Source organism: Castor canadensis, chromosome 15, assembly GCF_047511655.1.
Source record: "Castor canadensis chromosome 15, mCasCan1.hap1v2, whole genome shotgun sequence".
NCBI lineage: Eukaryota > Metazoa > Chordata > Mammalia > Rodentia > Castoridae > Castor > Castor canadensis.
This window is the reverse complement of record NC_133400.1, coordinates 88,803,743-88,816,155: the sequence shown is the minus strand read 5'-3', so window position 1 is coordinate 88,816,155 and position 12,413 is coordinate 88,803,743. Positions and strand designations below refer to the sequence as shown.

The following is a 12,413-nucleotide window of genomic DNA, read 5'->3' as shown; positions in this document are numbered from 1 at the left end:
TTACCTATTCTGACATTTCATAGAAACAGAATCATATATAGGGACCTTGGCACTTGACTTCTTTGCTCTACCTGAAGTTTTTCAAGGTTCTTCCATGTCATAGCTTGGGTTAGGACTTACATTTTTTATGACTACGTAATATTTCATTGTAGAGCTTGCTTCTTCTCATCCTCCACTGGAGAGGAGTAGGAAAAGCAAAGAGCTCAGACAGAGAAGACAGCAGGTTTATGTTCCCTTAGGATTATTCTGCCATATGCAGATTTGAACACTCGGGAATGGATTGGTGGGTGGATGGACTGTGAGCTGTCTGGTCTATGATGATGGGAAGGCAGGGCTCTTTCCTGAGTGTTCTCTGCTCTAACAGTGTCCTGTCCCTCTGTGCTCAGTCCTACCAGGACCTGGTTCAGCGCCTGGAGCCTGTGATCATGGAGTTGGAGCGCCAGGAGAATGTGCTGGTCATCTGTCACCAGGCTGTCCTGCGCTGCCTGCTAGCCTACTTCTTGGATAAGAGTGCAGGTAGCATGGGCAGGCTGCGGCCTCAGAAAGGAGGGAGGATGACACCGGCCCTTGAGTGCGAGTGCCAAGGACCCATCATTTGCTCACTCTGCTGCATGTCTGAATGTTAGAAAAAGTGGAGCAGGGTCCAGCTCACAGCCTGTGGCAGGTTCCTCTCCCCTGTGCCCCCTCACTGTTTCATAGGAAATGCTGTTGAGCAGTCCAGTGCTACATGGACATCATTGCTTCGTGAGCCAGCCTTGGCCTCCACGCAGCTAATGGTCTCACTTCCAAGGAACTAACAGCCCAGAAAACTAATGTTTGTCCAAGGTTCAGCTGAACCCAAGACAGACCTAGCTTGTTTGGAAAACTACTTAAAAAAAACAAAACTCTTAACTCATTGAATGAGAGTGAGTTTTAGACAGGATCTCCCTATCCGAGCTCCTCCCTCAGCCTCTCAAGTGCTGGGATTATAGGTATGCCTGGCAAGATTGGGTTCTTTGGTTTGTTTGGATTAAGTCATTTTGGATAGGAGTCTCTTTCTAGGGCCACCGCAGGATGGGATAATACCCCTACCTGGTCTTGGCTTCTGGGGTCCGTGCGTGGCAGAAGCTCTCATGCTTCGTCTAGGGTTGTCCCTCTATCTCTCCCTGCCTCAAGTCTCCTTTCTAATTGTTGGACTGTGTCTCTTTCCTCAGAGGAAATGCCCTACCTGAAGTGTCCCCTTCACACCGTCCTGAAACTGACACCTGTCGCTTATGGTGAGTAGCACTGCCTGCCAACCCATGCCTCTGGGAGACTGCCTTTTGGTGGCCATGTGATTCCTTTAACAGAAGCTATCCTCCCCACCTCCATCATCCCCAGGCTGCCGTGTGGAATCCATTTACCTGAATGTGGAGTCTGTGAGCACACACAGGGAGCGATCAGAGGTGAGTTAGCCCCTCCATGCCCCTTCACTCTGAGATGTAATGGGACCCTGAGAAGCTCTGAGCCTGGTTGCCTTGCGGTGGGTTCTCACTGACTACTTTGTCTGCAGCTCTATGTTCCTGTCCTTGCTTCCTATGACTTCATGTGACCTGTTTATCCTTTTCCTTTCTTTGCATGCTCTCTTCCTTATTTCTACTTGACCGGGGAAGTGAGTCTTAAAGAGAAAGATACAGCTTCCTTTTCTAAACATAAAAGTCTAGCCCAGTAGCTGTTGTATCTTCAGGCACACAAAGCTGTGCTTTCATGAAAGTTCAGAGACCTGGTTCCAACAGGATCAGCCAGTCAGTGTAATTATCTGCCAGTGCTTAGGTTCAGAATTAGCAAGAGGTAAGCATTGGCCAGGCACCAGTTGCTTACGCCTATAATTCTAGCAACTCAGAGGTAGAGATCAGGAGGATTGTTGTTCAAGGCCAGCATGAGCAAATAGTTTGTAAGCCCCTATCTTGAAAAAACCCATCACAAAAAAAGGGCTGATAGAGTGGCTCAAGGTGTAGGCCCTGAGTACAAACACCAGTAGTGGCAATTAAAAAAGAAAAAAACAAAAAACAAAAACCCACTGATCAGGATGCTATGAAGAACACATGAGAGCTTGTAGTAGCATTAAAAAGCAAAGAAGCTGGGTGCCAGTGGCTCATGCCTGTGATCCTAGCTACTCAGGAGGCAGAGATCAAGAGGATCAAAATTCGAAGCCAGCCTGGGCAAATAGTTCATGAGACCCTATCTTGAAAAACCTTATCACAAAAAAATTGGGCTAGTGGAGTAGCTCAAGGTGAAGGCCTGGAGTTCAAACCCCAGCACCACCAAAAAAGAAAAAAGTTCAGCATTGAGAAAGGAAGTGGGGCTGGAGGATGGGAGACGTGGGGTGTCTGACCAGCCAAGACTCAGCACTATTGTCTTACACCTTGGAGAGGTCTGAGACTTGTGGGGAGGGGAGTCAGTCACATTGAATTCCTTGTGGAACAGATTGCATCTCTGTCTAGGTGTGCATTGTGAAAGTGGGTTTAAATTTGCTTCATGCAGGCTGTCAAAATGCAATGCTTTGCCAGTTTAGACAGATCTTCCTCTTACGCTGAGCATGACTTTCTGTCTGTGGAGTCTGCAAAACACGTGACTTCCCTGTTCCCAAGGCCTTGCCATCAGATTGGGCATTAGGAGAACATGAGGCCAGGCATCGTGGTGCATACCTGTAATCCCAGCACTCAAGAGACTGAGGCAAGAGGATCTCGAGTTTGAGGCTAACCTGGGCTACATAGGGACACCAGTCTCAGAAAAAAGCAAAAAAACCGAAACCAATGGCTGATGGAGTGGCTCAAGTGGTAGAGTGCCTGCTTAGCAATCCTGAGGCCCTGAGTTCAAACCAGAGTACCGCCAAAAAAAAACCCAAACTAAACGAACAAACCGAAAAAACAAATCAACAGTAACAAAAAGAGCACATGAAATGTCAGCCACTTTACTGCCCAGCTTCCACGGTGGACTGTGGCTGCCTCACCCTGCCTCTTCCCCCCTCCTCTGCTGAATGATGGTGTCCTGATGATGTGCTCACTATAGCTTTATGTGAACAGCCCTGGCCTGGCTCTAACCTGCTGCTTCAGCACTGGGCTTGGGCCTGGCCTGGGCTCCAGTGGTCTCTTTTGAAACACTGGGGCAGATCCATGGCATAGACAGACAGACCTTGGCTCTGAGACTCTGAACCATACTCTGTGGAGAACCCCAGGAACCCACACTACTGTCACAGCATCCTCTGCTAGGAAGGCTGGTGTCTGATCCAGGTTGGCAGACTGTCTGCTGCTGATTCTCTGTGTCTTTGGACTCCTGGCTGTCTTGCAGCCTCCGTGTCCGTACTCAGGAGGGTATTGTTTGTGTGAGCACAGATTGTTCCATGGGTGCGCATGTGCACAGTGGTTCCTGATAGGAGAGAGTCAGAACTAGCATTCTTTCTTCCCCCATTTGTGAGCTCAGACCCAAATCTTGCTCCTGGACTCCCTCCTGGGCCCTAGGAGTGGGGGACTGAGAGCAAGGTTCTTTTCTCTGACCTCCTTCTCTGTCATGACTATAATTTTTTCCCTGTCTGCCTTGCACATTTTCTGTTTGTCTGTGTGGGTGCCCATTGGAGTAATTTGGGGAAGGGGAAGATATCACCCAATCACCAACTGGAAGTCGTAGTACAAACAACAACTCAGGGTCTTGGCCACTCAACCTCCGTTCATTTGATTGTGTCCCTAAAATCCAGGAGCAGGGGACCTTTTTTGTAGCTTATCGCCCTCCCTCCCCACTCCTTATAACTGTCGCCTTCATTCTTTTGTCTTTGTCTTGCTTAGGATGCAAAGAAGGGACCTAACCCGCTCATGAGACGCAATAGTGTCACCCCACTAGCCAGCCCCGAGCCCACCAAAAAGCCTCGCATCAACAGCTTTGAGGAGCGTGTGGCTTCTACTTCTGCTGCCCTGCCCAGCTGCCTGCCCCCGGAGGTGCCCACGCAGCTGCCTGGACAAGTCAGTGACTCCCCTCTTCTTCATGCCTTGGGGGACCACATGCATGGGGGTCCATGACCCCAGGCCTGTGACCGAGTGTGTTCACGTTTGCTGGAAACGTTCGAGCCCGTGTGTGTGTGGGGGTGACTGTGTGGGTGTGGGTTGGTGTGGATGGGTGTTCTGTGCACACCGTGTGTGTTGTAGGTGTTGTGTGAATGTGGGTGGGTATGTGTATGTGCACAGGTGTCAGGAGAGAGCATAAGAAGCCCCCTCTGAATAGCTTTCCTTGCTGTCTATGACTATGACTGCCTGTGTGTCATTTCTTGAGGTTGTGATCTTTACTGGGCAGAACTGGGTAGAGCAGAAGCAATAGTAAGGTATCTGAGACCAGTTCCCATTTGTGAATAGATATTCATTTCCAAAGCAAAGTCTGTAGCAATTCCCAGGCCAGGAGTCTTTGTCTAGTGCTAGTCCCTGGGGTATCTGTCCATGGGCTGAACTTTCTGGCCTACCCCACAGTTGAGTATCTCACCAGCATCCCGTTGTTCTGGAGGCCATATCTACTTGCAGCTAGCACAGCCTCCTTAGAACCAGTAGCCCAGCTCTCAGGCTGCACAACCAGGAAGGAACCACTTCCTTACCTAACATACAGTTATTTCAGCAGGTAGTAAAAACCAAGTCAAAACCCAACCCAACCCGATTTCACCTACTTTACTAGGTTGGAAGATAAAAGGCAGGGAGATTTTGGCTGATGGGCATTAAGATTTGCTTTCGAAAGGAAAGCAATTATTTCCTCAAAGACAGCTATGGACCTTTGCAAATATGTCTGGTTTCAATTTAGGTGGCAAGAGTCTCCCCCACCGACACCCTCATGCCTGGCCTCTTGCAAATCAATATAGGCTAAATTTTAAATTGGATTTGCTCATGAAATGAATGCCAGGGCACCTCTGGGAGCTTTATCTGCAATCTGTCAATTCTTCATGCCTTCTCCGGAGCTTCCTTAAACCTCTGGGTGCCTGGAATGTGATGTGGGGAGAGCACTGAGGCCTCCATAGGCCATTTAATCTCCCCAGGCCTCAGTTTTTTGATCCATGGAGTGGGGGGGCAATACTGTAGAGTCAGATGATATGATTCACGCTGGTTTTCTGGCACATAATAAGGGCTGTATCCAGTGAGACAACAAAGATTAACTGGGAGTCCTGTCTGGCTTTGGTTATAGCATAAGTCTTGCTATGTAGCTGAGGCTGGCCTTGAATTCATGATCCTCTTGTCTATAGCTCCTGAGTGAGTTTAGAATTTTAATGACCTGGTTACTCACCTCCTTAGTTGAGAGACCTAATGAAATATTCCTTCCATCTCTCTAACGAGGGTTTTTAAATGAAAACAGCAGAACTGAAATAGTATCTCTAGGCCATTCTATCCGGGTGTATTGTGAGGTCCTGTGCTGCAAATACCTTACGGAACTAGCCTGGCCAGAGGTGGGTGATGTAGGACATGCTTGTGTAAGACATGACCTGTCTCCCCACATCAGTGCTGCCACCAACTTTGGCAGGACAATCCTTCAAGACTGCCAAATTCTCAGGGAGGTCTAGGAGCTGTTTGGCCAGGTGCGGAAGGTGTGCTGGGCTCATCCCCCTAGATAAAGCCTCCTGACTGACTTCTCTTTCTCTCTCCACTTTATCTCCTTGCAGCCTTTGCTAGGGAAAGCCTGTCTGTAAGTATTTCTCTCTGAATAATTCTGGGCCTTACACTGTTCTTGCTTGCTTGCCAGTGTGGCTTCCTGCCTGTTAAAATATTGAGGATAAACAGTTTTTGTGGAGTCTGAGGTCTTCCAAGGAGAAGGAAGAGATAGGCATGGGAGGAAGGAGAAGAGAATTCAGGAGCTGTTCAGAGTGGGATGGAAGAGGAATCACAGCCTAACTGATGTTCAGTGTGTCCCAGTGCTACTATGTCCACAGCCTGCTGCTCTGCAGTCCTTCTGAGGGTTCAGGGTTGTGTCTGCAGTGGTCACAGCTTGGACTTGGTACCTATCTAAAATTTCCCTCTTCAGGTCAGATTTTGGTGGCAAGTTGGGTCTGAGTCTGATACCATTACTTTTTATGTCCCTTCTCCTCCCCACAGAACATCTTTTGATTTATTCTGAAAATTACCCAGCTCCTAATCTGTACCTCTTTCCTCCAAGATGCTCCTCACACTCTGGAGAGGTCTGTGTGGAATCTGTGTTTGAGATCTGGTTGTCCTGGACTGGACTCCACTCAACCATAAGCCATGGTCAGGACTAGGTGTACCCTGGACATCAGATACATTGCGTTACCCCCACCTTTGGCCAGAGCTGTCTGCAGAAAATTATGGCTCAGCATTGCCTCTGGTTGCTACCAGGTAGATAAGGCAGTGTGTCCACTACTTTGGTGGTCCTCAGGTGCAGAAGGGGCCTAGATCTTTATAGAGCAGGCACCATATAATGCTACCCCACCCCACCTGTCACACCTGTCCCATTCTTTTCTTTGTGCACATCAGGTAACCTTAGTGAGTTGAAGCTGACTGAACTGTAAAGTGGGGCTCATTTTTTTGGAAAATGAGTGGCTTGGCATTGCACCTGGATTGTGGTGGCAACACACATAGAGTCAGATGTACTTCCTAGGATTGTATGTCTCATAGAGAATGAGATGGCCCAACCCTTGCATCTCTGGTCCTTCAATAACCCTAAAAGGTGGGCAGGACAGTTCTTGTCCTGTTTACAATCTGAAGTCAAGTGACCTGTGCATAGCCACCAGCTGGTAGACAGCACAGCCAGGACTCAATTAGGTCTTGCTCTTTGGAGGGCTGGTTTCTTTCTCTCTGCCAGCCTCTGGGAGCAGCCCAGGTACTGTTTTCCCACCTCTGTTCCAGGTCCCTGATCCTTTCTGCCTCAGGGACATGGCCAGCAACTGTTAGTCTCTGGTTTAGTTCCCACTTCCTCTTACTTGCTGCTTCCCATGGCTAGTGGGGGGCCTGTCTGTTACTGTCCGTCTTCAAAGTGTAACACATCCTCTCAGTCTCATGACTGCTGTCCTTTTGAAGCCACCATTCCAGCACGTGGACTACTTGAGGACCACGAGTTCTCCTTGCATGAAAGCCACCCTTTGGGGTTGGAGGTCTGTGCTTTTGCATTTATACATATCCTATTCCTATAGAAAGAAATCTTTCTGTTGGGAGGAGGCTGTTCAAGTTCATCCTCTTACCCTTTCTAAAACTGAACTTGTCTGTTTCCAAGTGAATCTAATAGTACTCTGGGCTAGAATCTACCCAATTTCAGCAAAAATATCTCCTATAGACTCATCACCCCTGACTCTGGTCAGTTTCTACTCTGGAGTCCCAGACAGAGAGTGTGATCAATGTCTTGGATTATAGATAATGATAATGTCTGAGTCTAGGAAATCAGCCTGAGCCCTGTGACCACAACAAATCAGTTATGAAAGTCAGACTAAGCCAGGCATGGGGCCATCTCCGTTCTACCACTGGCCATTGTCTAGAGCTCTGGACATCTCTATATATGATAGCTATTGTTATCACCACAGGGGACTTCATGTCCTGGGTCTTGGTGGATACTTCCTGGTCTCCCTGGGCTTGAATCTGCATTTTGATTTTCCCCTTTGCCCCATTCTAGTGAAATTTCTTCCCATGAGCATCAGGCCTGGAAGGAGGGAAGCTCATGGGGTCTGATGCTTGTGATTTTGGTTTTCTGGTAAAAAATGGGATAACGTCCCAGATGCTGCACTCTGCATCTTCCTTGGGGCGGGGGGGCTGTGCTAACTGCTCGGGATTGAAAGACCACCCGGCATTCGTAACGCATCCTACATTTTAAAATTACAAATGCATATTAGAAAGAAAATACTACTAAAACATTTTTTTTCTTTTCCAACCTGTTTTTTTTTTCCCTTTTCCTCACTATGCTTGAAAGACGAACTGTCTGTCACATTTTCTCAAAGTTTTCTCCTTACTAATTTTGACAAGGTAATGACCCAGTGCATGTTCCTCTGTCCCCTCCTGCATCTCTCCAAGTCATGGCACCTCAGCTGTAGGGCATCTTGGTCTATGTGCAGAGTGGCCATTGTGGAGTGTGTGGCCCATGTGTCAGTGCTGGACGAGCAGTGCCATTGTCGTGAGGTCCTTTGCCATCTGTCTTCTTTGCCTCCATGTGTCCTGTGCTAGGCATCCTGTGAGTGAACGATGTGAGCATAACCCTCCATGTGGCCTGTGCTAGGCGTCCTGTGAGTGAACGATGTGAGCATAACCCTCCATGTGGCCTGTGCTAGGCGTCCTGTGAGTGAACGATGTGAGCATAACCCTCCATGTGGCCTGTGCTAGGCGTCCTGTGAGTGAACGATGTGAGCATAACCCTCCATGTGGCCTGTGCTAGGCGTCCTGTGAGTGAACGATGTGAGCATAACCCTCCATGTGGCCTGTGCTAGGTGTCCTGTGAGTGAACGATGTGAGCATAACCCTCCATGTGGCCATTCAGTGTTACTGTTGCATTGCCAGTGATATGTAGGTGGTGTGGAGGCTGTGGGCCTGCGATGTCCACGCTTGGAGGTGGCATCAGAGGGAAGTGCCAGCTCACTCTCCAACCCTATACTTGGTTGGAACTCTAGATGTTGGAGGCAGGGCACTGCCAGGAGACCTGCCCTCTCACAGATGGCTCCGGACACATAGGGTCCTGATCCCACCCAGATGTGGGTGGTGTCTCCAGGGCAGTCCCACTCTGAGAGTCTCCTCTCTAGAGATGTTTCTAGCTGGGGTTCTCAGTTCTGTGGGGGTGAGAGCAGCCCCTTTTGTGCCTATTTGCCTGGGTTCTGCTTTCTTTAGGATCTTGTCCTTTGTAAGTAAAATAGTCTTGGAGAAGACACTCAGGATCAGAGAGAATACTTTTAATATCATGTTTCTTTTTTTTGAGGGGTAGATTAGGGAGTTCCAAGAGAGATCCCTGCTGGGCAGTGACAGCAATCATAAACCCCCAACTGATTTGAGAAAGTTTTTAAGGGAGTTTTGATACTAGCCAGTACCCTTAGGGGTTGGGTCGCCTGCTAAAGCCACTTAGATCAGGACCCAGGCACGTTCTTGCCTCCCCACCATGTCCAGCCATCCCACTCATCATCTGTGTTCTTCAATTCTGGACCCTGGGAGCTGAGCTTGAGGCTCTGTTAGCTGAGTCAGAAGAAGAGCCTGTCCTACTTCAGAGGCCTCCAGCCTGTCCTCTGCCTGGCTGTGGCTAGTTTGGGGGCGGGGGGTGGTGGTCCCTGTGTGGCACAGAGAGCAGCTGAGAGTCTCAATGTGGTCCTCTGCCCTCTCTAAGGAGCTCTGTCTGACTCGCTGGACTTTGGGGTCCTGAGCCACATGCCTGTCCCACCACCTTCTTTCCCACCACCTTCTTTCCCACCACCTTCTGGCAGGAAACCAGCCCAGTGCTAAGCTCCTGGCCATGTCTAGGCCTTTCTTTTTTTTGTGACCTGGGTTATCTTCTGTCGTGTCTGGGACTTACCTGGGCTTTTTTACCTGTTTTATGATGACCCTTCTCTTGGGTGGAGGGCAGGGAAGAAGTCTCTGTGGCATGGCTTTGCGAAGTACCATCAGCAACAAATCCTAATTCCCTGCCCTTCTTCTCTCCTGAACACAGAACATGAAAGGCTCCCGGAGCAGCACTGACTCCTCCAGTAAACACTGAAGTAGATACATCAGCTCCATTCCATTTCCATTTCTGCAGCTTGGCTTCTACCTTCTCATCTACCCAAGACTAAATGATCCCAAGGACTTCTTCTAGACTGGGGTGGGGTAGGGAAGCTGCTGGTTGGAGAGCAGCTGCACCTCTACAACGTTGGGGTGGCCAAGACACCAAAAAGCAGATCCCTGCTTCCTATGGTAAGCTGCAGACCTTTTCTGCTCTCTCGGGCTTCCAAGGGTGTCTGGCATCACAGACCTCCCCCCAACATGAGGCTTGGGAAGATTCTGAGTAGTGGAGGAAGGGAAAGAAGGCTCCAAGAGGGGACGCTGGGTGCCACTGCACTGTTTTGTTTCCATGATCCCAGCTTGGCATGGTTGTAGCTGTGGCGACAAGACCAGCAAAGAATCCTGAAATTAAAGGAGGGCTAGGTTGTAGTTGCTGAAGGCCAGGGATGCCTAAAATCTTTCACATGGCTCTCTTGTGTGTCTTGGCCTTGGGAAATGCCTCACGAAGAACAGATTTTTGGCACATGTCAAGTTGGGCCTTTTCCCCTAAGAAGTCCCTGAGCTGAGACCTGCCTATCAACTGAGCCGTGACACTCCCTGGCTCCCCTGCATGTATACACGCCTTCCCAGCCCGGAGTTGAAGGACAGACTGACTATCTAGGCGAAAGGAAATATCTACTGAAATATGATAACTGAGGCCTCCTCTGAAAAGGGCAGGAGTCCCTCTGGAGGTATCTGAGCACATTGTTTTCCTGGAGCTGTTTGCTTTGCACTTTTTTTGTGTGTGGCAGAGTGTGACCTGAAAGTCACACCTTTTCTTCAGGAACTTAGATGCTGGGGACGTTTGGCCCTTTGGGGTCAGGAGCCACGGACTGTGAGGAGTTGGGCAAGCCCATGAGATGGGAAGCTGAGAACCTTGGAATCGTTGGAAGATCAGCTCTGTGAGGTGACACAGAGAACACCACACATCCCCCCCATGTTGGGTGATGGCCCAAGCTAGGTTCCTTCCAGGCTGCTTCCTCTGAGAGGTCATCCCCAGGTTTTTGTCAAGTGTCTGCTGTGTGCCCGACACTCTGCTGGGTACCTTGGGGGAATTCGAAGAGTTGAATATTGTCCTGGCTTTGCTTTCATGGTGTCCATGACATTTTTGCAATGGTGGAAAGAAAGGCTTTTAGGACATGAAGTTCTAAATACTGCATGTCAGTTTCTCCTCCTTTGTCGTCTCAAATCCTGGGGCAGGAAGGGGTGTCTTCAGCCAGAAGAAACCATTTGAACTCAGCAGTACAGATTGTCCAAAGGGCCCTTTTAAGGATATCTCACAGCTGGAGCCAAAGGTCACTTTTCTTCCTGCCTTTTGCTTGTGAGGTCTGAGATCCTGTCCTGTCTAACTCAGGGGACAGGTTCTGGGGCGAGGGTGGAGGGGGACACACCTAAAGCTGGGAGTGGAGAGCTGAGCTATTTTTGTTTGGTTGAGGGAGTGTTTAAAGAATGTACTTTTCTCTAATTGAGATTAAATGGGCTATAAGGATAACCCTACATTGAAGTTTGTGTTTTACACCCAACCATTCCAATTCTCCCCTTCCACCCCACCCCTCCAGAGAGAGGGCTGTCTATACATTGCTGACATGGAAGCCATAGACCTCTATCCCAGGACCCTGGGTCTTGGCAGACTGTGTGCAGGGGAGTGTGCAGGCTGGTCCTATTATGAGATCTGTGGTTTTGCCTTTGAGGTTGTTTTCTTAGGGGCCACTTTCTGACCTCTTCCTCTCTAGTTTTCAGAGCCAAGTCTTTGAACGTAAACTCTCAAGTCTGAGACAGGCAGGGGCTGGATGAGGGTGTGATGACCTAAAATCAATGCATGAGTAAAGAATTATTTGCTTAGCACAAGGCTTCAGTTTGGTAAGGGTAGAGAGCACATCAGTAAGGTCTGGGGAAAAGCAGTGACCTGATTTTGAGGAGGCATTGGGGGAGGGGGTTCTGAGCTGCAGTCATGGAACTTTTGCTTCTACTGGTTTCCTTCTCATCCCCACAAAACAAAACAGGGACCAATGTTTTTAACTTTGCATATTTGTTTTTGGGTGATTCTCCCCTTCTCCATTGACCATGGGCAAAAAAGCTCTTCTCTTTGGGGGAGAAGAAAAACTGTTTGAACCACACCAATGATATTTTCATTTGTAATACTTGAAATTTATTTTTTTATTATTTTGATAGCAGATGTGCTATTTATTTATTTAATATGTATAAGGGAGCCTAAAAAATAGAAAGCAGTCTAGATTGGGTTTAATTGTTCATTGATTTGGGGGCCTTTTATGTGTGATTTTTGACTTCTCTGTGTTCTGTATATTTGTCTGAATTAATGATCTGGGATGAAGCTGTGCTAGCTTTCAAACAGGGGATGCCTTCAAGAAATTTGTATATTTTGCATTTGCCAGACCAATAAAATACCTGGTTGAAATACACTGATGAAGTGCGTGTCAAATCCTTCTGGGGATGGGTGGAGGGGGTCCAAGAGTCTTTAACTGACACTTTGGCCAGCGCACCACTGAGCTCCTTACCTAGTACTTCGTTATCTCCTTTTTAACAGGACATTCAAACCCAGATTGTCTAGTGCCTACATTTGGGAGTGTGTCAATTCATTTTAAATTAATAGACCTTTTTTTTTTTTTTTCAAGACAGTCTTGTCATGAAGCCAAGGCTGACTTTGAAATCTCTATCCTCCTGCCTCAGCCTCCCAAATGCTGGGATTTCAAGTGTGCA

The 12,413-nt window shown here is 48.4% G+C and overlaps 1 protein-coding gene across 8 annotated transcripts in view; it reads left to right on the top strand.

Moving 5' to 3' along the window:
- Pfkfb3 (6-phosphofructo-2-kinase/fructose-2,6-biphosphatase 3) overlaps positions 1 to 12,123 on the top strand; it is a 99,873-nt gene extending 87,750 nt beyond the window's left edge. For 4 of the 8 annotated variants that reach the window (XM_074056716.1, XM_020183617.2, XM_020183611.2 and 1 more), the window contains exons 11-17: positions 387 to 516; positions 1,194 to 1,256; positions 1,360 to 1,424; positions 3,801 to 3,974; positions 5,645 to 5,667; positions 7,894 to 7,946; positions 9,607 to 12,123. In XM_074056716.1, the coding sequence (XP_073912817.1) occupies positions 387 to 516; positions 1,194 to 1,256; positions 1,360 to 1,424; positions 3,801 to 3,974; positions 5,645 to 5,667; positions 7,894 to 7,936 (498 nt within the window). In that variant the 3' untranslated portion in view covers positions 7,937 to 7,946; positions 9,607 to 12,123. Of the gene's footprint in view, positions 1 to 386; positions 517 to 1,193; positions 1,257 to 1,359; positions 1,425 to 2,502; positions 2,590 to 3,800; positions 3,975 to 5,644; positions 5,668 to 7,893; positions 7,947 to 9,606 lie in introns of all 8 variants that reach the window. The other 4 variants (XM_074056717.1, XM_020183615.2, XM_074056718.1 and 1 more) reach the window with 3 other exon arrangements.
- The last annotated feature ends 290 nt before the right edge of the window (positions 12,124 to 12,413 follow it).